The 26,336-nt window shown below is 33.6% G+C and overlaps 1 protein-coding gene across 12 annotated transcripts in view; it reads right to left on the reverse strand.

Annotated features, from left to right (window-relative positions):
- ptprc (protein tyrosine phosphatase receptor type C) overlaps positions 1-26,336 on the reverse strand; it is a 38,964-nt gene that overhangs the window by 5,906 nt on the left and 6,722 nt on the right. The window contains exons 3-39 of one of the 12 annotated variants that reach the window (XM_048163633.1): positions 22,024-22,035; positions 20,586-20,648; positions 17,828-17,848; positions 17,631-17,690; positions 16,715-16,786; positions 15,517-15,588; positions 15,337-15,408; positions 15,161-15,235; positions 14,987-15,058; positions 14,809-14,880; positions 14,638-14,709; positions 14,467-14,538; positions 14,295-14,366; positions 14,123-14,194; positions 13,947-14,018; positions 9,657-9,740; positions 9,148-9,240; positions 9,030-9,044; positions 8,685-8,921; positions 7,828-8,004; positions 7,431-7,532; positions 7,164-7,304; positions 6,508-6,648; positions 6,102-6,254; positions 5,354-5,562; positions 5,188-5,248; positions 4,906-5,008; positions 4,774-4,805; positions 4,580-4,710; positions 4,403-4,493; positions 4,229-4,296; positions 4,099-4,135; positions 3,785-3,882; positions 3,412-3,537; positions 3,173-3,330; positions 2,949-3,084; positions 1-78 (exon numbers count right to left, since the gene is read on the reverse strand). The exon at positions 1-78 is cut by the window's left edge and continues 69 nt beyond it. In XM_048163633.1, the coding sequence (XP_048019590.1) occupies positions 1-78; positions 2,949-3,084; positions 3,173-3,330; positions 3,412-3,537; positions 3,785-3,882; positions 4,099-4,135; positions 4,229-4,296; positions 4,403-4,493; positions 4,580-4,710; positions 4,774-4,805; positions 4,906-5,008; positions 5,188-5,248; positions 5,354-5,562; positions 6,102-6,254; positions 6,508-6,648; positions 7,164-7,304; positions 7,431-7,532; positions 7,828-8,004; positions 8,685-8,921; positions 9,030-9,044; positions 9,148-9,240; positions 9,657-9,740; positions 13,947-14,018; positions 14,123-14,194; positions 14,295-14,366; positions 14,467-14,538; positions 14,638-14,709; positions 14,809-14,880; positions 14,987-15,058; positions 15,161-15,235; positions 15,337-15,408; positions 15,517-15,588; positions 16,715-16,786; positions 17,631-17,690; positions 17,828-17,848; positions 20,586-20,648; positions 22,024-22,035 (3,422 nt within the window). The remainder of the gene's footprint in view (positions 79-2,948; positions 3,085-3,172; positions 3,331-3,411; positions 3,538-3,784; positions 3,883-4,098; positions 4,136-4,228; positions 4,297-4,402; positions 4,494-4,579; positions 4,711-4,773; positions 4,806-4,905; positions 5,009-5,187; positions 5,249-5,353; positions 5,563-6,101; positions 6,255-6,507; positions 6,649-7,163; positions 7,305-7,430; positions 7,533-7,827; positions 8,005-8,684; positions 8,922-9,029; positions 9,045-9,147; positions 9,241-9,656; positions 9,741-13,946; positions 14,019-14,122; positions 14,195-14,294; positions 14,367-14,466; positions 14,539-14,637; positions 14,710-14,808; positions 14,881-14,986; positions 15,059-15,160; positions 15,236-15,336; positions 15,409-15,516; positions 15,589-16,714; positions 16,787-17,630; positions 17,691-17,827; positions 17,849-20,585; positions 20,649-22,023; positions 22,036-26,336) is intronic. The other 11 variants (XM_048163641.1, XM_048163649.1, XM_048163656.1 and 8 more) reach the window with 11 other exon arrangements.

Here is a 26,336-nt window from a genome sequence, read left to right on the forward strand (position 1 = left end):
GAATTCAGACAGTGGGACCTCCGTCTCTCCAAACTGGTTGTGCTCTATCAGAGCGGTGTGGATCAGTATGTACTGGGGCTGACACAATCAACAACACACACACACTTAAATTTAAATAAACCAAATATAAAATAAAGGTTGTTACAAAAAAAAGTTTTTTCCGATTTTGTCAACAAAACAATGCAATTTTGCCAGACTTAAAAGGTTAGATCACCCCAAAATGAAAACATTGCCATTAATTACTCACCATCATTTTGTTCCAAACATGTAAGACTTGTGTTCATCTTCAAAACTCAAATGAATAACTTTTAATGAAATCTGAGTGCTTTCTGTCCCTCCATAGACAGCTACTGTACGCAACTGACAGTTTGACGCTTCAAAAAGTTCATAAAGAGATCAAATCCATATGAATTCACTGGTTTACTCAATTTTCTGAAGAGACATGATCTCTTTGTATGATGAACAGAATGAATGAAGGTTTTTACTCATATAAACATTCATTAATTAACACATCAGTTATGGTAAACAGAAGCTCAAGCATGTTCGCTTGACGTGTGAGAACCAATGAGGTTCATTCTCGTGTGTTACGCAGCACGTTTGAGCTTCTGTTTATGTTCACTTATCAATGTTTATATGTGAATAAAAGCCTACATTTAATCTGCTCATCATATAAAAAGATTGTGTCTCTTCAGAAATTTTGGACTAAACCGCTCAATTCATATGGATTAGTTTTACAATCTCTTAATGAACTTTTTGAAGCGTCAAAGTGGTAGTTGTGTAGCTGTTTATAGAGGAACAGAAATAGCTCAGATGTCATTAAAATATTTTCATTTGTGTTCTGAAGATGAACAAAAGTCTTACAGGTTTCATTTAAAATATATTTTTAGGATTTATAATACAAATTACACTTTTTATTTAGCATTTAAAGGCACAATATCTAATTTTCTGCCACTAGAGGTCGCTTATTCAAAAAAAAAAAAAAAATCATGGGAGCTGTTATCTTCAGACGGTGGAAAAGATTCCAACGAGACTGACAAAAAATCATATTCACGGATAAGCTAATGTATTAAAGATTTATTAACATTATTACTGTAGTCTGAAGCAGGCTGTGGCTGAAAGGCGTTGGAGGGGAATGCAGCCGCTGGAGCCATTGTTAATGAGAGACACGAGCGACACCAACTCGAAAGCAGTGGAGCTTTTATTATGCCATGTATGTGGAGTAACACAGCGCTTTTTTAAATCACAATTAGATACATTTGTGTTTTGAAAGTTGTTATAATGCTACTCTGTGATAATACCCTGTGATAATGTTATAATGCTACTGTACAATATTTAAACAATAAGTCTTACTGTGTTAAGCTATAAAACAATGATTAGCTTTCTGTCAATGAAACAGTTGCTCACCTGTCTAATAAAACACATAATTATATTATATAGTGTCTTTGGTGTTTCAATGCTTTCTACAAAATAAAACCGGAAATCGAGGGTAAATCGAGGGTTACAATCGCTTATTTCTTTGGATTTAAACATTCTTGGAAACATGTGGGATAATGTAAGTACACAAGTCAACAAAATATATCACTGTTCTAGTGGTTTTTAGATATTTTAATCCAACAATCTTACATATTGTGTCTTTGTATGTATATATGTACAGTACAGTCCAAAAGTTTGGAACCACTAAGATTTTTAATGTCTTTAAAAGAAGTTTCGTCTGCTCACCAAGGCTACATTTATTTAATTAAAAATACAGTAAAAACAGTAATATTGTGAAATATTATTACAATTTAAAATAACTGTTTTCTATTTGAATATATTTCACAAAGTAATTTATTCCTGTGATGGCAAAGCTGAATTTTCAGCATCATTACTCCAGTCTTCAGTGTCACATGATCCTTCAGAAATCATTCTAATATGCTGATTTGCTGCTCAAGAAACATTTAATGTGTACAATTGTACAAAATATTTATGTACAATATATATTTTTTTAGGATTATTTGATGAATAGAAAGTTCAAAAGAACAGTGTTTATCTGAAATCTAATCTTTTGTAACATTATAAATGTCTTTACTGACACTTTTGATTGATTTAATGCATCCTTGCTGAATAAAAGTATTCATTTCTTTAATTTCTTTTCAAAAAAATAAAAATAAAAATTCTTACTGACCCCAAACTTTTGAACGGTAGTGTATAATGCTACAGAAGCTTTGTATTTCAGATAAATGCTGTTCTTTTGAACTATTCATCAAGGAATCCTGAAAAAAAAAGTACACAACTGTTTTCAACATTGAAAATAATCATAAATGTTTATTGAGCAGCAAATCAGCATATTAGAATGATTTCTGAAGGATCATGTGACACTGAAGACTGGAGTAACGATGCTGAAAATTCAGCTTTGCATCACAGGAATAAATTACTTTGTCAAATATATTTAAATAGTACACAGTTATTTTAAATTGTAATAATATTTCACAATATTACTGTTTTTTACTGTATTTTTAATTAAATAAATGTAGCCTTGGTGAGCAGACGAAACTTCTTTTAAAAACATTAAAAATCTTAGTGGTTCCAAACTTTTGGACTGTACTGTATATATATATATATATATTAGTCAAACCAAAATGTATTCAGACACCTTGAACATTTCATTCATTAACTCACTAAAGCAAAACATGGTCAGGTCAAAGTGTCTGAATAATTTTTGGTTCCAAATTTTTATCAATTTTACTGGTAGCCCACTGTATGAAGAATTTTTGGGTATAATATGTCACAATTTACTTTATTTTTCTGTCCTCATTTACATAAATGAACTATAGTATATATATATATATATATATATATATATATATATATATATATATATATATATATATATATATATATATATATATATATATATATATTATTATTTTTTTTTTAATAACACTTTTTCCCCCTGCTGTCTCACTCACCTCAACCTGAACCATGAGGCAACGCTGGCGACGTAGTTTCGCTACAAATCCATAGATGTCCACTCTGCCCTCCGCCTCGAGACTTTCAATCATTGCGTCAATGCCAATGTAGGTTCCTGTGCGGCCGACGCCTGCACTATAGACGATATGCCAACATTCACATTAAGATTCATCAACTCCAAATGACTTTCTGACAGGTAGTAATCACTATGGTCCTGCGTTACCTGCAGTGGACCACGACCGGACCGCTGAAGAAGTTCTTGAAGGAGTTGACTCTTCTCCTGAGCTTCAGAAGCAGGCTGGGGTCTTGAGGCACTCCGTGGTCAGGCCAGCTGATGAACTGGATATGAGTGACCTCTCTTTCTGGGGCTTTCTCTCGCTTCTGTAACACATACACAGACACTCAGTAAGTTAAAACTGTCTAAATAAAGCACCTAAGAATGACCGGACCGCACACACTTACATTGGCCAGGACCAGATAGCGAATGATATAATCAGGGCAGTGTTCCTCAGCTCGAATTTTCACAACAAAATCTTCGAAAATCTCAGTCTCTCTGTCCAGAGATGGCCAATACTGAGCGCATTTGATCTGAAAAGACAAAAAAAAAAAGCAGCAGTCAGTGGAAATAATTCACATTCAAAGTCTTTATGATGATGAAAAAAACTATATCAATAAGAAATAAACTGAGACTGCAGCAAAGATTGTTATTGTTAACAAAAAGTTAAAACCAAAACTACTAATACTTCTTTTTGGTAACTAAAATAAAGCTTTGGGGGAAAAAAGAAAAAAATAAAATAAAATTATATATATATATATAAATCACACAACCACTTACCTTGTTTCCTTCCTCACAACGGGTGACCATGACAATAATGGATGACTTTTGCTCCCAAACCATTCGCCAGAAATCATCAATAGTCTCATCTTTTGGTCCTGGAAAATCCGTCCAACAACAATTGAAATGTAGCTATTATTTAAACTTTAATAATCTTAATTGTTGCCATAAACAATTTCCCTGCATTTTATGTTTGCCAAGCAACAGTAACATTGAATATGGGGTCAAACTGTGCGTTCATTGGCCACTTTGAATTTTCCTCAGCCAATCACAATTTAGAATGATAAATATCCGTTTAATAAGAGGATTTATACCTTGGGCTGCAATGTATTTCTTCGGCTCTTGATATCCCTGTATGGGAAGAAAAACAATGATATAAATTATAAAGTCAGAAATTGTGAAAGTGATTCTTGTGCTTTGAAATATGTGTTTATGTGACCGCACCTCGATGAAGCTGGCATTGATGTATTCACGTTCACCTCCAGTTGTGAGAGGAACACGATTATAGTCATCTACGAATTCAAGCATAAAACAATACATTCTTAGATCGAAATATGAAAACTACTCAAGGAATTGAGGGTAAATGGATGTCTTTATAAATACTGGAGTGATATTTACAGGGCAGAATGTCAACGTAGCGGTTCTTGGACTGGTTTTCTTGTTTCTTCGCCTCTTTGATGGTGTAATTGGAGAAAATTCGGGGAATGCTCTGAGGAGAAGCAGAATCTGAATGCATTTCTCATTACATTTAAACAGTGGAAGCAGACACTACAGATTTATCGTTTAGAGAATCACCTGAAACTCATCCATAAACAGACGGCTCTCATCAGCAATCTTGGTCTTGTAAGCTTCTATTAAATTGTCTGCGTAGATGGGCTCAACTGGGCGCAGGGGTTCTAGGAGAGGAGATGGAAAACCAAAGGGTTCTTCTCAAATTAATTTACTTTCAAAATACACTGAAATGACTTTGATAGGAGCTAATTACATACGTGTAAGAAGAATCTCTTCATCTTCATCATTCCTGTGGTGAGAAGTCCCATCAGAAACAGATTAATATTTATGTTAGTGTTGATACCATCATGATTTTATATTAATCGAAAATGATACATTAGACAACTGACCGTTTTCTTTTGAGCAGGAAAATTTTGTACAGCACAAAAAGGAGGGCAAGTGACGTCATAATGATGAGGAAAGCCAAGAATCCAATGACACCCTTATCATTATCTGAGAAAGGAACACATCACTTCAGATATTGGCCTGTTATTCTGCTCTATAACTATATTTATAACATTTTATTATTGTAAACAAATCAATACTTTTTATGTTTTAATTTTATTTGATAACATTTCTAAATATGCAAATAATATTATAGGTATGTTAGAGTAAGAAAAGGTTGTTCTTACACCTAGTGGATCTGGTAATTGTAACACTGGACTCATTAAGGTTACCATTCATGGCTTTTATCTGAATTTAATTGAATGAATAAATGAATTATTAAATGTGAAACACAAATTAAAACATTATTAATTCCATTCAGGCTACAGCAAAAAAAAATAATAATAAAAATACCTCAAAAGTATATTCTGTGAGGTAGTAAAGATTGTCAAATTTAAATGAACAGTGCGTCTTATTTTTAACTTCTTGTGAATTTTTATTTATGGCTATATAATTTCCGGGAAGTCCATTCCATTCGTCTTTCTTCAAGTTCTTGCAGCTAACAGTGAAAGAATTGTGAGATGTTTCCGATACTTTCACATCATTCTGTGTAAAACTGGGCTCTATTAAAACAGAAAAAAAACAAAAACAGTTTATATGTGATTTTATACTGATAATTTGATAAGATGTCTTTATTTCCTATTAGATCATAATCTCAATGACATTTCTGCAGTTATGGATTTAAAAATTGCCCATTACTGCACTTCCAGAAAATCCAGTAATCTGTTGAACTACAAGATAAAAACTCAAAGCAGTCATAAAACTACAAAATAAACAATAATTGGAATCATTAGTGAAATATGCAGTAAGCACTGATAGTAAAAAATAATAGTAGAAGGACAGTATATATAAAATTTCCTTCATTATGGTCCAAAATGGGGACAAAATATCTAATGTAATCACTGTTTGTGAAGACTAACAAAAAAAGAAGTCTTTAACATAACAGATCATAGTCTGTCATATTTTGTGACTTTTGGTCATTTGTTTTGGCCTCACACTTTCCAACATTATGCAGGTCGTAAACATATAGATTGTAAGTTTCTTTACATACAAATGTACAGAAGTTCAAATTATGAAATAATTATTTAAAAATTACACTTACTGTGAGGAAGTGTTCTTATGGAATGAGAGATGCTATAAAAAAAGTCATCACTGATATTGGAATTGGCCAAAATATTGCATGTGTAGTTGGTAAATGCATGTAACTCATCATTCCTGCAGACTTTAGTGGGTTTGGATGTGTCACATCTTAGTTCTGAAAAGACAAGTGGTAGACATGTACACTGTCAAGTTTACTGAATGAAAAATGCATGAAAGTCCTCAGAATATTTAAAGGCAAAATAGACAAAATAGCAGCATTTATATTTGGAACGACATGAGTGTTAGTAAATAGTTATAGGATTTTTATTTGTGTATGACTAATCCTTTAACTGGATTTATGCAAACAGCTGATCATTTCAAAATCTGATTTCAGTGATACTGAATTAGGGAAAAAAAAGAGCTCTTACTTTTTCCATGGTCGTAACTGTTTGTACAATTGCCTGAAAAATGGAAGTGAATGCCTGAGCAATTATTTCCAGGGGATAGCTTCCATTCAATCTCAATTAAGTTGTTGTTCAATGAAAGTACTTTAGTTTTATTTGTAAAATCTGTAAAAGAGAAAACAGAATTCAGGATCAAAGCAAAACATAAAGCATGAGACAGAAACACATGTAGCTGGGTGTTTTTGGGCACTTTATGTTTTATTTAACTACCAGATTTTGTATTTTTCTTTATGTTATTTGAAGGTCACAATTAAATGGTCTATTTTTTCATGCCTTCAGCCTTTATTTTCAAATGCCTTTTAAGTATAATTTCCATCACAGAATACTATTAAAACAATTTGAAAGGTGGTGAATGATCACAACCTTCAGAAAAATACAAAAATATAAAAGTTTATAAAATAACAGGATTCTCCTTTATGCATGTACTGTTTGGAATTGTTTGTCAACATATAAAATAAACTAGAAAACTAGTGTTTCATAAGTCCACAGGGCCCATAGTTGAAGAAGCAGCTTCATAAATAAAAGTATTACAGCAACTACAGTATAATCTAATTTTGCAATTCATGGCATTATTGTAAAATATTTGCAGGAGCGGGGAGTCATATAAGTCAGAAACTCACCACAACTGATGTTAATTTGTTTTGGATTGCTTTCAATGAACGTATTGTTAGATTCGTATTGTCCAGTGCAGCTGTACATTTCGGAAGGCACCAAAAAGACTTTCTTATTCAAGTGATGTGTTTCTGTCTTTGAATTTTTATCTGAAAAAGTAGAAAGAGAAAACTCAATCTTCTGCAGTATTAGTGTTTATGCATCAGTGTGAATGATTTAAAAATGACATAATTCATTTGGAAAAGACATTTAACATAAACATTATCCTTACTTACCAGTGCAATTGACCTTAAATTTGCTATCATCACATTGATCTGGTTTGTTACTCCACTTAAACATAGTGGGGATAGTATGACTGAAGGTTATTTCAGGTTTGACTAAAAAAAAAAAAAAAAGAAAAGAAAAGAAAAGAAAGAAGCAGCACACATTCTTAATTAATATTTTATTAGTGTAAATTATGTCACTACAAACTTTCTATTAAAATTGTGACTTTTTTTTCCCCATGTAAGACAAAAGGAGTTATCGCAATGTAAATATGTGTACAATATAAACATAAAATAATCATAATTATCAAATAAACAAAATAAATACATATAATTGTATAGAAATTAACTGTAACACATACCATTGGAAACTAAAAAACTGATTCAGTTTAATTTATCAAATTCTCACCTGGGGGCATGTGGACATCCATTGTGTAGGTGCATGTGTCTAAGTTAAAGGGAATGGGCATATCTTTGCAGGATGTTTCATTGCTTATAGTAAAACATTTTGTCAGATTCCATCTGTCATCTGTAAAACACACTTTTTCATCCTCAATTTTTGCAGAATGGCGTGTGCTTTTATCGACTAAGAAGAAATTAGAATTTACAAAAAATTAGAGACATCATTTTCCATGTCTAAAAACAGTGAAACAAATAAGAGGCAATGCAATCAAATAAAACACAATTTCATAGCACAACATCATGATATACAGTAAGCACACTCTTAGAAAAAAAAAACAAAAATCATATATAGAATCTTTTAGGCATTCCCATCATGTGATAACTTTCTGGATTTTGTTTTCATTAATGAATTTAGTTTTAGTTTATTTTTAATTTGAATACAATTTTATGAATTAAGCAGTTTATAAGCATAACTTAACACTAGAAAACATTTAAATAACCAGTTAAACATGAAAATATTATGCAATCATTTAAGGCATTTCTCCTTACATAGAACCTTTTTGGCATAAAGTGTTCTTTAAAACTGAGTTAAGAACCCTAGTGTTCTATGTAGAATCACAGTGAACCTTTTTTCTAAGAGTTTACTATGTTTGGCCAAACATATACACAGTATATGTAGGTTAGATTAATTGATAGAAACCTACAGTTATGAATGCACATCAAGAAATCAATTCTGACCACGTGGTGTAGAGAGAAATATATAGGCATATCAATAACTAAAGTCCTTTCAAAATAACTTCACATTAACATCTGGCAAAATGGCATTATACTGTAAACAGAAATGTTTGCCTGTAAATCACTTACCTTGGAAATTAATAGGTTCATCTTTGAGCTGACAGTCATCAACTTCAACAGTGTAGTTGGTGCATGGTTTTAAACTCGTCAACAGTATTTTGAAGGGAGAAGATCCTTTTTGGTTAAACACAGTCGTATCCTGATCCATTAACCTGATTGTGTACGTTTGGTTATTGGAGTCACTGACATTCACATTCCACACATGGACTATTGCTTCTTTCTCAGTCCGTGTAACGGTGTATTCACCTGTAAGTGCATATGAATATTCACAAAGTCATAAGAATCAAATTACATGACCTCAACAACACAATCAGAGTTGACTTCACACAACAGATGCAATAAACGAATACTCACAATTTTTTGTGGTACCTGTGAAAAGCACATATTTACAAGTTAATTGTTGTAAGTCATGCAATATTATCACAATAAACAGTAATCATTTGTGCAGAGAGCACAGATAGCGTGGTGTTACCCATGCTGGTGGTGAGTGCGGGTGAGGTTGAGATGGATTGCGTGGAGGTGAGAAGCGTGATGTTGGTGTTTGGAGATGAGGTGGCCTCAGTCCCTAAATGTTGTTGAGGTGGCAAGTGACAATAAAAGAGTTAAAACTCAATGACCAGGATATTGAAGTACTGCAAACTCATTTAGCTCACTGTAATGCTTCACACAAATAAATGCATTAATATACAGCATGGCTAAATTTTGAAAACGCATGATTCTTAAGATATGATTCTGAATAGTCACCTTTAATGGTTTCTGATGGGGTTTGTGATGGAGTGTATTACTTTATGTACATCACAAACACATTAATATTACACCATTACCTGTGGTGGTGGTGGTGGTGTTGTCATGTGGGTGTGAGGTGTTTTATCTTGTAAGCTCAACAATATGCACAATTATTTATATGACTTATGCTTACGAAAAATTGACAAATTAGTAAATTAATAAAAACATGCAATATAAAGTTAAATACACTGTTACCTGCAGTGGTTTTTGTGGGGTGTTGTTGCGAGGAGGTGCGTGAGGGTGAGGTTGATGTGCAGTTATTACTTTCCGTACTCTTCTCTAAATGATAATGGTTATTTGATCAAAAAAATGTTATCTTATAAATACTTTGTGTTTGAGAAGTGAGAAGATTGAACATCACATGGCGACCCAACATACTCTGCATAAACTCTACAATATGCTAACATGATATAGACTGAAGAAAAACTGAGCAAATAAAATGTTTATCTTATAAATACACCAGTAAGGAATATTTGGGCATTGGACATCATGTGACAACCCAACTTACTAACAGATTCTTTTATTTAAAAAAAAGAAAATCCTTAAATTGAAATATATTATTACCACAAAATGCACAAACTCAACAACAATATGGCAAAATATTTAAGCAAAATGAGCCAAAGAAAAACTTATTAATTGGTAATTTAAAAAAAACCCCAATAAAACATGAAATTTAATATTAAATACCGTTACCTGCAGTGGTGTTGGTGGGGTGTTGTTGTGAGGTGGTGTGTGAGGGTAAGGTTAATGTGCAGTTCAGGTTATTATATTCCATATTGTCCACTAAATGATAATGATTATTTGATCAAAAATTTTTATAAATCCTTTACAGAGTCGTGTATGAGAAGTGAGAAGGTTGGACATCATTCCAGTGTGGAATATTTGGACGTTGGACATCAACCCAACTTAGTAACAGATTCTTTTATTTATTTATTAAAAAAAAAAAAAAAAAATCGAAATGTGTAATTACCACAAAAAGCACAACCTCAACAATATGGGAATATATTTAAGCAAAATAAGCTGAAGAAAAAAATTGGTGAAGAAGAATAATAATAATAATAATAATAGTGAAATTTAATTTTAAACACAGTGTCGCCTGTAGTGGGATTGGTGTGGCTTTCTGGGCTTTATTTTAGTATGACAAATGATAATGCTTATTAGGTCAAATGTTTATCCTGAGCTGTAAATAACTTTACACAGTCCTGTATGAGATGCAAGAAGGTTGGACATCACGTGGCGACCCAACATAGTACACCAGATTTTTTTTTTTAATTGTAAAAACTGTCCTTAAAGCTGTTGTCCGTAACTTTTTTTGGTTAAAAATTATCCAAAATAAATTTTTGAGCAAGTACATAACCAGCCAGTGTTCAAAACTATCTCCTTACCTTAGCTTAATTCACAACGGTAAGCTTGTAATAGTATTTTACAATTCAGGTGGTACTGGTGGGTTTCAGCGGGAAATTCGAGCATGTCTTTGCGTCACGTCTGTATACATAAAGAACGAGTCCCAGCTAGTAGGCTGTATCGCATGCGAGGCAAATAATTTATAGCCTTTTCTCACAGCAGCTGCAATAATTAAACTTATCATTTTGATGGCGAACTTATCATTTTGCACGGTTTGATGTGATCCAAGCTAAGCAATCGTTAGATTTAATCACTACTGGCAGAGCAATTTGCTGTAAAGCTTTTTTTCCTCATTCAGAACAAAAGTGGCAGACATGTTACTTACTTGTTCCGATGATATTTTCTGGTGAAAATTCTTATTTTGCTCATACTTCAAGACTACATTCTGTGATTCTGAAGTACAGTATACACACAGATGTGGTGATTGAGAGCAAACATCAGATTCATCCGCGCTGATGAGTCGTGCCGATGCACAACGCACGTAAAGATAATAATTCCGCAAACAACTGCAATTGCAGGTTTCAAACAGAGATGGCGACAAAGAGGCAATATTACGGACTTTAAAATTTAAATTTATTAATATTATCACAATGTAAAAAAAGGAACTGTTGAGAAAACAAAATTCACTGCAACCTGATGCATTCAGATATTTAGGCGCGTGAGGGTAAGTCGATTTCGGTCTAGAACCGGTCCCTACATGATAATGATCATTTGAACAAATAAAATGTTTATTTTATCCACCTTTTCCTATGTCCATTAATGCTTTGCGTGAATTATGGAAGTAACTTCTGTTAAACTGTAAACAATCAGCAAAATGTTCGCTCAATGAACAATAATGTGCACAATGACAAGACATTCTATTCATCCTTCAACCATTAAACATTAAAGGTGCCCTAGAACTTTTTTTAAAAAGTTGTAATATAAGTCTAAGGTGTCCCCTGAATGTGTCTGTGAAGTTTCAGCTCAAAATACCCCATATATTTTTTTAAATTCATTTTTTAACTGCCTATTTTGGGGCATCATTATAAATGAGCCGATTCAGGGCTACTGGCCCTTTAATTCTCGTGCTCCACGCCCACGGAGCTGGCGCTTGCCTTGAACAGTGCATAAACAAAGTTCACACAGCTAATATAACCCTCAAATGGATCTTTACAAAGTGTTCGTCATGCATGCGGCATGCATGCGTCGGATTATGTGAGTATTGTATACTGTTATATTGTTTACATTTGATTCTGAATGAATTTGAGGCTATGCTGAATGGCTAACGGCTAATGCTACACTGTTGGAGAGATTTATAAAGAATGAAGTTGTGTTTATGAATTATACAGACTGCAAGTGTTTAAAAATGAAAATAGCGACGGCTCTCTTGTCTCCGTGAATACAGTAATAAACGATGGTAACTTTAACCACATTTAACAGTACATTAGCAACATGCTAACGAAACATTTAGAAAGACAATTTATAAATATCACTAAAATATCATGTTATCATGGATCATGTCAGTTATTATTGCTCCATCTGCCATAGTTCTTGCTTGCTTACCTAGTCTGTTGATTCACCTGTGCAGATCCAGACGTTACTGGCTGCCCTTGTCTAATGCCTTTCATAATGTTGGGAACATGGGCTGGCATATGCAAATATTGGGGCGTACACCCCGACTGTTACGTAACAGTCGGTGTTATGTTGAGATTCGCCTGTTCTTCGGAGGTCTTTTAAACAAATGAGATTTATATAAGGAGGAGGAAACAACAGTGTTTGAGACTCATTGTAAGTCATTTCCATGTACTGAACTCTTGTTATTTGACTATGCCAAGATAAATTCAATTTTTGAATCTAGGGCACCTTTAAAAGGAAATGTAAAGGTGTAAAAGCATTATCAAATTACTACAACAGACCATGAATAACCCCAAAAGTTTTTATTATTTCCGCAGCAATATTACGGACGTTAAATAGCCTATCGCTGTAATATTATGTTACCTTAATCAAAATGTTCATTAACCACGAACATCATGTGTTAATATTTCAAAATGATTTTCGTATTTTTTGACAGACAATAAATATTCCTATTTACCTGCTTTAGACACAGTACACACTGCTAATGGGGATTAAAAGTGAAAAGAGGAGACAATTACATTTTAAAGTGTGAAAACAAACCTGGAAAGAGAAACCCGAGTATATGGGGATAAAAACAAGAGATTCTTAGTGCATTCAAATGAATTATTAATGGAATATCTTAAATTAAATCGGGAGAACAGACCACAAATGTCCACTATTTTCCTTTTTCAGCAGAATACTCAGTGAAAAAATTAAAATCAGGAGGAAAAGAACGCAGCGACCGAAGCGCTGTTTTTGGTGTAAATGGGGTGTAAAACTTTTAGAGATTGTCCACTTTTGACCACTTCCAGAGGTAGTCGAAAATGTATTCAACCAGATTGCTTTTGTAGTGGAAATGCTCATGTGGTCAAATGTGTTTAAACAGCCACAAAAGACGCCTACTCTTCGCCTACTGACCTAACCAATGCTATCTCATGACCAATTTGTATGTATTTTACGAGGTGGCTATTCGTACGACCTCACTTGTATGAATTCATACGATTTGTCCAAACACCAGTGATGGGTAGGTTTAGGGGCGGGGTTAGGGGTAAGTCATTCGTACAAATTCATACGAATTTGGCAACTCGTAAAATATGTACGCTTTAGCAAAAAACGTACAAATTCGTATGACATCATTCGTACATTTTTTGCTAAAGCGTACGTATTTACATATTAGCCGAATTTGGCAACTCGTAAAATACGTACCAATTGCTGTGAGCGGGTTGGACCTAACGCGTATGTTTTCTCAAGTTTGTTTTTACAGCTCATTCAGTCAAAAACTGAAAGATACAGATTATTTGTAGTGCAACCTTATGCTTTGAAATTATTTGTTTCAGTCTTTTTAAGTGGAACTTCCCATAATCAGAAGTACATCCCATAATTTAAATTGCAGTATGATCATTAAGAAAAAGGTGGATAAATACTTTTTTCTTTTTTTTTAAAGATATGAATAAAAAACATTATATTTAATGTTAAATGCACTGTTACCTGTGTCGTGTTGTTGTGAGGGGGTGAGTGAGGGTAAGACTGTCAGAGTCTGTTTCAGTGTAGAACTGGTCCCTTTATGATATTGATCATTTGATCAAATTAAATGTTTATTTTATAAAAAAATTTTTACAGATATGAATAAAAAACATTATATTTAATGTTAAATGCACTGTTACCTGTGTTGTGTTGTTGCGATGGGGTGAGTGAGGGTAAGACTGTCAGAGTCTGTTTCAGTGTAGAACTGGTCCCTTTATGATATTGATCATTTGATCAAATGAAATGTTTATTTTATAAAAAATTTTTTTACAGATATGAACAAAAAACATTTAATGTTAAATGCACTGTTACCTGTGTTGTGTTGTTGCGATGGGGTGAGTGAGGGTAAGACTGTCAGAGTCTGTTTCAGTGTAGAACTGGTCCCTTTATGATATTGATCATTTGATCAAATTAAATGTTTATTTTATAAAAAAAATTTTTACAGATATGAACAAAAAACATTTAATGTTAAATGCACTGTTACCTGTGTTGTGTTGTTGCGATGGGGTGAGCGAGGGTAAGACTGTCAGAGTCTGTTTCAGTGTAGAACTGGTCCCTTTATGATATTGATCATTTGATCAAATTAAATGTTTATTTTATAAAAAAATTTTTACAGATATGAACAAAAAACATTTAATGTTAAATGCACTGTTACCTGTGTTGTGTTGTTGCGATGGGGTGAGTGAGGGTAAGACTGTCAGAGTCTGTTTCAGTGTAGAACTGGTCCCTTTATGATATTGATCATTTGATCAAATTAAATGTTTATTTTATAAAAAAATTTTTACAGATATGAACAAAAAACATTTAATGTTAAATGCACTGTTACCTGTGTTGTGTTGTTGCGATGGGGTGAGTGAGGGTAAGACTGTCAGAGTCTGTTTCAGTGTAGAACTGGTCCCTTTATGATATTGATCATTTGATCAAATTAAATGTTTATCATATAAATACTTTTTTTTACAGATATGAATAAAAAACATTATATTTAATGTTAAATGCACTGTTACCTGTGTTGTGTTGTTGTGAGGGGGTGAGTGAGGGTAAGACTGTCAGAGTCTGTTTCAGTGTAGAACTAGTCCCTTTATGATATTGATCATTTGATCAAATGAAATGTTTATTTTATAAAAAAATTTTTTTACAGATATGAACAAAAAAACATTTAATGTTAAATGCACTGTTACCTGTGTCGTGTTGTTGCGATGGGGTGAGTGAGGGTAAGACTGATGTGAGATCCATTTTCAGTGTAGAACTGGCCCCTTCATGATGATCATTTGATCAAATAAAATGTTTATATTATAAAGACTTTTTTACAGATATGAATAAAAAACATTATATTTAATGTTAAATCCACAGTTACCTGTGTCATGTTGTTGCGAGGGGGTGAGTGAGGGTAAGACTGTCAGAGTCGGTTTCAGTGTAGAACTGGACCCTTCATGATATTGATCATTTGATCAAATAAAATGTTTATATTATAAATACTTTTTTTTACAGATATGAATAAAGACATGAAATACGAATATGTTAAATGCACTGTTACCTGTGTTGTGTTGTTGTGAGGGGGTGAGTGAGGGTAAGACTGTCAGAGTCTGTTTCAGTGTAGAACTGGTCCCTTCATGATGATCATTTGATCAAATAAAATGTTTATATTATAAATAAAAAATTAAATATAAAGCAAACATAACTGGGATTTATGCTGCGTTCACATTCTATCAGAATTATCGCAAATACTCATTTCCTAGTCGGAAACTGGACATACGTGTATTTACTAATGGGAAACTAAGAGATATTTTTGATACCCAAGTTTCCAAGTTGGGCGGAAGAGAGAACGATTGCTGCTTTAACTGCTATTAGTTTTTTTCCCACAACAGCTACAATGCTTTGTCCTTTCCTTAAAGTAGTGTATATTTAGCTACATATAATAACCATTTGAAGCATATTGTATGATTTATACACAGTGAAAACAGCATGAATTTGACTGAAACGTCAACAAGCTGACTGCCTAGATAGCGCGGTGAATCTTTATATGTTTGTCAAATGGGATGCTACATTTTATTTAAAATTCAATATCTTCAATACATTTTGGCTTTAATATATTATTTCACAAGAAACAGGCAAGAATGAACCTGGTGTCCTCCAGGATTCCTATTCTTCCTGACAACAAAGCATGTGACGAGCTCGTAATCGCAACTTCAGAAGTGGGAAGTAGGACATTTCCGAAAGCTCATGAAGGCAGCATTAGTTTTATAAGGTTGTACGTAGACACTTGACACAAAAACCTCAAGAATCATGACAAAACATTATCAAAAGTAAAAAAAAAAAAAAAAAAAAAGTCAGCAAACAGCAAAACAATAATCTATAACAGTAGATACATATAAATGCGTGCAAAACCTTAAAATTTCATCAGTATTGTTTGACTAGTTGTGTAATTCATATTTCTTATTTGTGTCTCAAAAAAAGATCCGGTCACCGGGAATTTTTAAAACCATATATACTCTCAAAAAAATGCTTATGTATTTACATGACAGGTTGAAGTCAAACTGACAAATTGGGGAAAAAAACATTACTTGTGTTGTGTTGTTGTGAGGGGGTGAGTGCGGGTGAGATTGATGTGAGATTCGTTTTCAGTGTAGAATTGGTCCCTTCATGATGATCATTTGATCAAATGAAATGTTTATCTTAAAATATTTTACAGATATGAAAAAAAACATTATATTTAATGTTAAATGCACTGTTACCTGTGTCGTGTTGTTGTGAGGGGGTGAGTGAGGGTAAGACTGTCAGAGTCGGTTTCAGTGTAGAACTGGTCCCTTTATGATATTGATCATTTGATCAAATAATGTTACATTTATGTAGAGAGATGAATAAAAAAATGAAATATAATATGAAATAATTAAATATAAATATGAATGAAATATTTAAATATTAATAAGAGCTGAATTTTATTTAAATTATATTTAACATTAAATATTGTACTAGGGTTTTTGCACAAAAACACCATCATGGTTTGCATGTCAACAATAAAAGGTACTATAAAAAGATATCCATGATATATTTTTTAATATTTAAAAAAAATGTATACAAATATTTTTACCTTCAAAATAAGATTTTAAAACTAGATTTTAATAAGGTTTCTGCTTTCATCACCTTGAAAAATCTTACTTGTGACTGACTATAAAACATTTACAGCAGGAAAGTAATTTAAAAAAAAAAAAAAAAAAAAAAAAAAAAAGAGGAGAAGACCACCTATATTCACCTACATGTAACCTGTAAGGCTACTTGTAGATGCAGACTGTGTTGCTAAACTGTTGATGAGTGCGGGAATGTTCCCAGGACAGATTTTGGTTCTATCAAAATCATATTATATTGTGGTAATGAATGAATGGATAAACAAATGCTTATTTAACAAATGAACTGGAATTTTGGTAAACAAAAATAAATGATTAATATTAATATATTGTAGGAGCCTGCGTAGCCTAAATGGGTTTGCTTGGGTCTCAAAGTAATAAATAAATAAATAACACCTCTTGCTCAGTGATGGTGTGCTTGTAGCATGGCATGATGGGAAGATGGAGGTCAGAGAGTGAGAGATTGTGAGTGAGAGAATAATAATAATGCAGGAGTGTGAGTTTGATGATGTGAGGTCAGCTTTACCTTCTGTGGCAGGTGCAGGTGGGTTTGATGTAGAGATGAGAGTGGAGGTTGACTGAGTGACTGTAATGATGGATTGACACCATGAAAGAATATGAAAGCATATCATATATATATATATATATATATATATTTATTTCTGACCCACAAGTTCAAATCAGACATCAGTATCAGCATAACAGGCATAAAGTGACACTTACCGTTATTGTTCCGTGTTGATTCTGTTGAAAGTGCAAAATAAAACCTTATTAATTAACATCATAAGAATTATATTATGCACACTGAGAATCAAGAGAGTAAACAGCTTTTATGCCAATGGGAAGTGTTTTCTCATGCTTTTTAAAAATTTATAAGGCAAGCTGCATTTTGCAATGTTTTTTTTTTTCAGACATATAATCCATCAATGAAAAGCACTATTACACAGAGGAATGTATAGATATAAGAGAAATTATGCTTAAGAATTTCTAATGGGAATAATAATAATAATAATAATAATAAAAAAATCTTGAATACAACTTTTCTATGATGGAAATGTTTTCACAAACATTTTTATTATGGTGTTTTAAAATGTTCCTAACTTTGTTTTTAAGGTCTTCTACAATAGGTTTACATGCATCCAAGGTAAAAAAAAAACAAAAAAAGAAAGAAAATAAACACTACGTTTCTCATTATGTACACTGCAGCATCACCTCTCTTCTCAAAGTGTTTTAAACAGGCCAAAATGTTTCGATCGCCCCCTGGTGGTTGACTGCAGTATACTTCGTAAACCCCACCCTCTCCATGTAATTTTTTTAGGTAGTTCTTATCACGCTGAATTGCGTTCAAGTGTTCGCTTATCCAATGTTTGTTTTTTTTTAGTTATCTGATGCTGTGAAAACGGTGTGCAATGTCTGTGCTTGGGGGGGACCTTCATACTGCGGCTCCACCTCAAGATCACTGCAGACTCTGGCTCCAAATTACATCATTAGCATTAGCAGATGTGAACTCCAATTTTTGGGACATTTTGGCTTCATTTTTCTAACAGTGAAGGGAAGAGAAGACACATCGTCCATCTATTTTAAAGTCTATGGTCAGAAACAAAACGCCCATTACCATTTCTGAATAGACCTTAGTCAGGGTAGCGCCATATTTACGTTTTGACAGGAATGAAAATGAGGTTACTGAAGTACAGTGTGTTAAATGGATTGTACTGTTGTTTAATGACATACTGACAATCCCTCACGGCCTTTTTTTTCATCCTGTTAAAGGGTTAGTTCACCCAAAAATGAAAATTCTGTCATTTATTATTCACTCTCATGCCGTTCCACACCCGTAAGACCTTCGATCATCATCAGAACACAAATTAAGATATTTTAGTTGAAATCCGATGGCTCAGTGAGGCCTGCATAGACGGTAAAGGTACTTCCTCTCTCAAGATCCATTAATGTACTAAAAACATATTTAAATCAGTTCATATGAGTACAGTGGTTCAATATTAATATTATAAAGCAACAAGAATATTTTTGGTGCGCCAAAAAACAAAATAATGACTTATATAGTGATGGCCGATTTCAAAACACTGCTTCAGGAAGATTTGGAGCATAATGAATCAGCGTGTCGAATCATGATTCAGATCGCATGTCAAACCGCCAACGGCTGAAATCACCTGACTTTGACGCTCCGAACAGCAGATTCGATACACTGATTCATCTGTGCTCCGATGCTTCCTGAAGTATTGTTTTATAATCGGCCATCACTAAATAAGTCGTTATTTTGTTTTTTTTGGCGCACCAAAAATATTCTTGTCGCTTTATAATATTAATATTGAACCACTGTACTCACATGAACTGATTTAAATATGTTTTTAGTACATTAATGGATCTTGAGAGAGGAAATGTCATTGCTCCCTATGGAGGCCTCACGGAGCCATCGGATTTCAACAAAGATATCTTAATTTGTGTTCCGAAGATTAACGAAGGTCTTACGGGTGTAGAACGACATGAGGGTAAGTAATAAATGACAGAATTTTCATTTTTGCGTGAACTAACCCTTTAAATTCAATATGGGGCCTACCCTGAATAAGGCCTATTTCAGCTCCGGATCTTCCTCAGCTCAGCGATATGAACAGTAACCGTGGAATCGGTTTTACTGAATCAATTCGAGTCCTCATCCTTCGGAAGCACACGCAAAGTGAATTTGTTTTCACAGCACCTTCTCGACATGTCGACAACACAAACACAACTCTTCCAGGCCTCAGATACAACTACAGTGTTTGAGGGTCAAAGGAGACGTTTGGAGCAGCTTATGAAGATCATAGGTGGCATTATGCAAATCTGCTACAAATGTAGGTTCGAGAAGTAAGACTGGAATTACTGATGACTCGTTTTAGGCAGTACTTAATCGGTTCTTTCATTTAGGAGAAAATAACTTTATTTGTTGTGCACTTTGAGCTTTGGAACATTGCAGACATTTTACATTCACAATTAGATTACATGCTGCATCAAAAGTAATATTCAAAAAAGCATAATAGGGGCATGTAAATGTAGTAATAAATAGTCAAATTTATTTTATTTATTTGAAGGCTATACCATATTTTTAGAGTTTTTTTTTTGTATTTGGTATTTTTTTGGTTTCTAAGAACTTGCCATATGTGCTTTAAACTGGATCTCTTGGATTTAGGGTTGTTTGAGCACAGGATCTGGATTTCTTTATGATAAATAAAAATAATTTTTAATATTATTTACAATATTGCCTGATCGTAAATGTGAAGAGTGGTATGGCTTAAAAGGACTTGCTTGGGACAAACAAACAAACAAATAAATAAATGAATGTCTAAAAAATAAATAAGAACTTTTGCTCAGTGATGGTGTGCTTGTAGCATGGCATGATGGGAAGATGGAGGTCAGAGAGTGAGAGATTGTGAGTGAGAGAATAATAATATGCAGGAATCTGAGTTTGATGATGTGATGTCAGCTTTACCTTCTGTGGCAGGTGCAGGTGGGTTTGATGTAGAGATGAGAGTGGAGGAGATTGACTGATTGTCTGTAATGATGGATTGACACCATGAAAATATATCTTAAGCATTTCAAGTTCTCACAAATGTATTTTTCTATTTCCCAAGAGTATAGCTTATTTAAAAGAAAAACTGGCAAACCTTTATTGTACACTCTCTCTCACATACAGACACACACCCACACCAAGGGGTGTAACGGTACATAAAAATGACGGTTCGGTATGTACCTCGGTTTTGAAGTCTCGGTATGGGTTTGGTACAGCTGGGTGAGAAACTAAACTTTATTATTATTATTTTTATTATTATTATTAAACAGTGGTTTGCTGAACAAACTCTGTATTTAAATTCATCCAATTATACTAATGCTGTAAACTATATTGTGAGCCCTTACTTGCACATTGCTATAATATTAAAGGTTACAATTAACAACAGAGTTCATACTACTAAATTCAGTTGCTATTTATTTTTTAGACATAATCATCAACACTCAAATAATAATAATAAATAAAATTGTAAACATGTAAATTGCAGCAGTTTTTGCATTAACTTCTATATCTAATTATAAAATTATGTTTCTCCAATTCATTGTTGAAATATATTCATTTGCACAGTGGCTGTCAACTTGTTTTCATGACGGATTTATTTAAACATACATTAAATAATTAAGGCATCACTAAAAGGTTAAATAAAATCTAATTAATATAGAGGTGAATATATTGCATATTTTAAAGAGTTCATTTCTCTAGCGAACAACAGTGGACACAGAATGGCTTTTCTGAGGTAAATGTGTGACATTGTTTACAAGCTGTTTTACTGACGTCTTTCCGCGGTTGAAACACTGGTTGAGCGATTACACGATATACGTTTCGGTAAGTTGTACTGTATCTTTCAACATACCTGTGTATAGATGTTCATTCATGTTCATTCTGTAATTAGTAGTGAAGAGGAAGAGATGATCGTGTTCACTCGTGTCTGTGCTGCAGTTTGAACCGAGGCGCCTATACCCCACATCAAAAAGTGTCTCAAAACAGCATTTACTGTTTGAATTTCTTGATGAAATTGGCAGATTTTTAAAAAGTACCCATTGCTTCTTATCGAAAGTAACAAAACACTGAGCTTATTGCGATTATTGGTGGTTAATGCTGGTTAAAATTGGTTAGGCTACAACGCATTACCGTGCACACCGCCTTCTGGTTTGTAGTGTGGATCGCCTGTGACTTACTGTATTCGTCATCTAACTGCATGAACTGAACCAGGAGGTTCATACCGTACAGTTTGGGGATGAATACCTGTACCATTACACCCAACCACCCCCCCTCCCCACACACACACACCTAATAGCTATAATTAACTGGAAGCATCATCAGCATAAGAGAAATAGCATGGGTAAAGAGTGACACATACCTTTTGCTGAACCTGTGGAAAGTGTGAGATGAAACTTTATTAATTAACTGAATCAGAATCACATTATGCAACTGAACTTTTAATTGTTTAATTTAATTATTTCTAGGAATCAAAGGGTGATTGAACTGAAACTACTGCATGATGTGCAGCTACTTACCCACATTACCTTACCAACACATCTGTTAGCAGTACTATTTACATATAATTCATGTCTTAGACTTCACATGAGGAAAAAAGTCCAATTTATTTAGACTAGCAATGTTATAAAAATTTAACATTGCCTATAACACTAATTCATAACTGCAGTTACTGTAAACCACAATGGTGACGAGAGTTTAAAGGACACAGTGGTGGTGAGATTGCAATGCAGCGCGATAGAAGGATGGAGGTCAGAGGTCATGAGTGAAAGTGAAAGTAAAGAGGTCATGAGTGAAAGTAAGTGTCTGCTGTAGTGATGGTGTTGTCATGGTTACCTGCAGGCGTTAGGTGGGTTTGGAGGGACAGGAGTGGGATTGCGTGAGTATTGTTCGGATGGATTTAGCAGAACCTATTTGACATAATCATATTAATTTAAACTGGATCCTATGAAAGTCTATGAATATTTAATGAATAAAGTTGACACATTTTCCACATGATTAATAAACGGAATGCAGTACAAATCACAACAAGCTAAATTACAGAAATGAGTACAATACATTTTTTTATTATTATCATTTTATTTTTTATTACCAGTTTATTGAACCAGAAAGATACTTTCATTCAGCAAGGATGCCATTCCTTGGTCCCAAACTTTTGAATGATAGTGTATATTTATTAAAGGGGTACTTCACAGCTGGCTAAATGGGCTTTCAATAAAACTTGCCTCTTCAGTAGAAAGGTGAGCAAAAAAATTTGAAATCAAAAAGGCTGTTATCTTCCCTTTTGCACTGGGCATGTTGCCATCCAAGGCCAATTCCACCAGTCTGCTATGGGAACGCTTGACCGGAGTCAAATACTGCTTTGCTTTAGTAGGAAATACTTCTTAGCAAACTTTTAGTCATAGTTGTGTCGACTTATATTGCTCCCAGGAGCAAGAATTCAAAGTGTAAACATTTAGCTAGAGTAAGTTGCTTTCGGTTCCAGTGAAGGATCCAGAGAGTTGCAGGCCGTGGCTAAAGGCTGCAAAGAATTGTAAATACGGAGAGAATGCTGCAAAGGAAAATCTGAAAAACCTGTGTCTGTGGCCAACATTTCAAAATGAGAGATTTGAGGCCAAACAGAGGGGAAAAACTGAAAGAAACTGCTGTAACAACCTTCAATGTCAACAATAAAAGATACAGAAAGCAAAAGTGGAAAAACGGTTTGATATTCATTAAAAATGTAATATTTACATATGAATGTGTAAAAATTATTTTTATCTTCTAAATGTTTTTGAAATATAATACATATATTAATAAAAATATATTATTTTAAAGATATAGTGGAGGCCAAATTTATTAGATTTTTGTATGTTTTAAAGGAAGTCTCTACTGCCCAACAAGGGTTCATTTATTTGATCCAAAATACAGCAAAAACAGTAATATTGTGAAATATTTTTACAATTTAAAATAACTGTTTTATATTTGAATATATTTTAAAATGCAGTTTATTTCTGTTTTGGTAAAGCTGAATTTTCAACATCATTACTCCAGTCTTCAGTGTCACATGATCTTTCAGAAATCATTCTAATATGCTGATTTTCTGCTCAAAGAAACATTTATTATTATTATCAATGTTGAAAACAGTTGTGTACAATTTCTTCTCAGGATAATTTGATGAATATAAAGTTCAAAAGAACAGCATTTATCTGAAATAGAAAGCTTTTGCAACATTATCACTACCCTTTAAAAGCATGGGGTAAGTATGAGTTTTTTTCTTTTTCTTTCTGGAATTAAAGAAATTAATACTTTTATTCAGCAAGCTTACTTGTCACTGACTCGACCACATGAAGAACTACAAACACTGTAAAACTACAAACCTACACAAAAGGTCAAAGAAGCTTTAAGCAAGCTGTACACTTTCAAATTAAATCTCTAGTGATAAATATCTTACAAATGTCTAAATCTGAGAACTTGCCACATGTGTGTTAAAGGAGATTTTAAATTTGTAATTTTCTTTTCATCATCTAGTCCAGGGGTGTCCAAACTTTTTTAAAAGGGGGCCAGATTCGATGTCGTGGACACATCTGGGGGCCGGTATATATATATATATATATATATATATATATATATATATAAAAATTTCTTTAGGCCTATATGTTTTGTTTCTTGAAATCATAACAGATTTGACAAAAGCTTGAGCTGACAGTAGAGTACTTTGAGATAGGACACATATGCAAATTTAATACATAAACTATATCTATAAAACTTAACCTCGTTTTTAAAGGGTGAAATTTAAATGTTATTACTGAGTTAGAACTCTATTCTTATTTAAATTAAAAGTACTCTAATTAGATCACCATAGGTAAAACCACACATGGCACTTAACTACATGGTAAAAAGTAAAAATATTGTTTCTATATGTAGAAAGGCTTTAAGGTATTTAGTCTATAAACACATTTAATATAAATACGAATGCAAAACTGCAAGTTTATGACATAAATAGTCTGTAATATGGCCTTATTGGCATTTAATACAAGTCTACATTAAAAATTAAATAAAATAAGATATTAACTTAAATTTCTGGCAATATACCATGGTTACAGTTAGTGTTACCACAGTAAATCCATGGTGAATTGTTGGTTTAAAAGTATTCTAACTGGATCGGCTCAATGTTTCTCCTGATTTGCACGTTAGTGTTGTTGATAGTCAGCGCTGTTTCAACTGGCTTTAAACTGTCAGATCACAGAGAGATTTGCTTGTACCTGAGACCTCTACGCCGAACTTGAACACTTCTCACCAGCTGTTTGGTGGTCTCGAGACGCTCAGCAAGTAAACACATTTGTGAGCTTGTGAGTCGCGCGGTGCGCACAAGCAGCTCTATTTCGTTCCGCTTTTGGTGCGTTAATGTTTCCCTTGCATAAAATCTAGTACTGCCGCCTTGTGTTGACATTGTGAAACTGCACGATTTGTAAATAATGCATGGCGGGCCACATGCGGGCCACACATAATATATTTTAATAGACAAGCTGCGGGCCGCTTAAAATTCATCCGCGGGCCGTAGTTTGGACACCCCTAGTCCATACTAACTCATCATTGACTGCAAGAGAGCATGTCAAAAGGCGATGATATTACCTTTTGCTCCTGGTTCTGAGACTTGAGCCATGTGTGCGGGTGAGGGGCTTGTGGCTAAAGGGAAAAGCAAGTTCATTTGAGATCGTCAACTACAGGAAAGAACTACAAACACTCTAAAACTACAAACCTACACAAAAGGTCAAAGAAGCTTTTTCTAGCAAGCCGTACACTTTCAAATTAAATCTCTATTTATGAAGAGCTTGCATGATAAAAGTTAGGAGTATAGAAGCCAATATCAAATTAATTAACTACTGTATTAGCTTTAGCATTAGCCATTTTAAATGAGAGAAGAATTTGCACCACAATACAATAAACGTTTAATTTAGTGCACTGGCCATCAAGGTCAACAATAAAAGATATGAAATGTCACATAATGTCACAAAAGGGGTAATCATTATCAATTCTTTACTCATGTGTGCATGTGAGGGGCCTGTGGCTAAAGGAAAAAGCAAGTTCATTTAAGATAGTCGACTACAGGAAATGAATTACAAACACTCTAAAACTACAAACCAACACAAAATGTCAAAGAAGCTTTTTCTAGCAAAGCCGAACACTTTCAAATTAAATCTCTATTGATACAATATCTTACAAATGTCTAAATCTGAGAACTTGCCACATGTGTGTTAAAGGAGATTTTAAATTTGTAATTTTCTTTTCATCATCTAGTCCATACTTTAACTCATCACTGACTGCAAGAGAGCATGTCAAAAGGCGATGATATTACCTTTTGCTCCTGGTTCTGAGACTTGAGCCATGTGTGCGGGTAAGAGGCCTGCGGCTAAAGGAAAAATCAAGCATTTTGTCAACTACAGGAAAGAACTACAAACACTGTAAAACTACAAACCTACACAAAAGGACAAAGAAGCTTCTAGCAAGCTACACTTTCAAACTAAATCTCTATTAATAAATATCTTAAAATCTAAATCTGAGAACTTGCCACATGTTGTAAAGAGATTTTATTTTCTTTTTTATCATGTTGTACATCCTTAATCATCACTGACTGAGAGAGCACAAGGGAGATGAATAACCTTCTTCTCCTGGTTCTGAGAAGTCGTGTGTGCG

The sequence above is a fragment of the Megalobrama amblycephala genome, linkage group LG2 (assembly GCF_018812025.1).
Source record: "Megalobrama amblycephala isolate DHTTF-2021 linkage group LG2, ASM1881202v1, whole genome shotgun sequence".
Lineage (NCBI taxonomy): Eukaryota > Metazoa > Chordata > Actinopteri > Cypriniformes > Xenocyprididae > Megalobrama > Megalobrama amblycephala.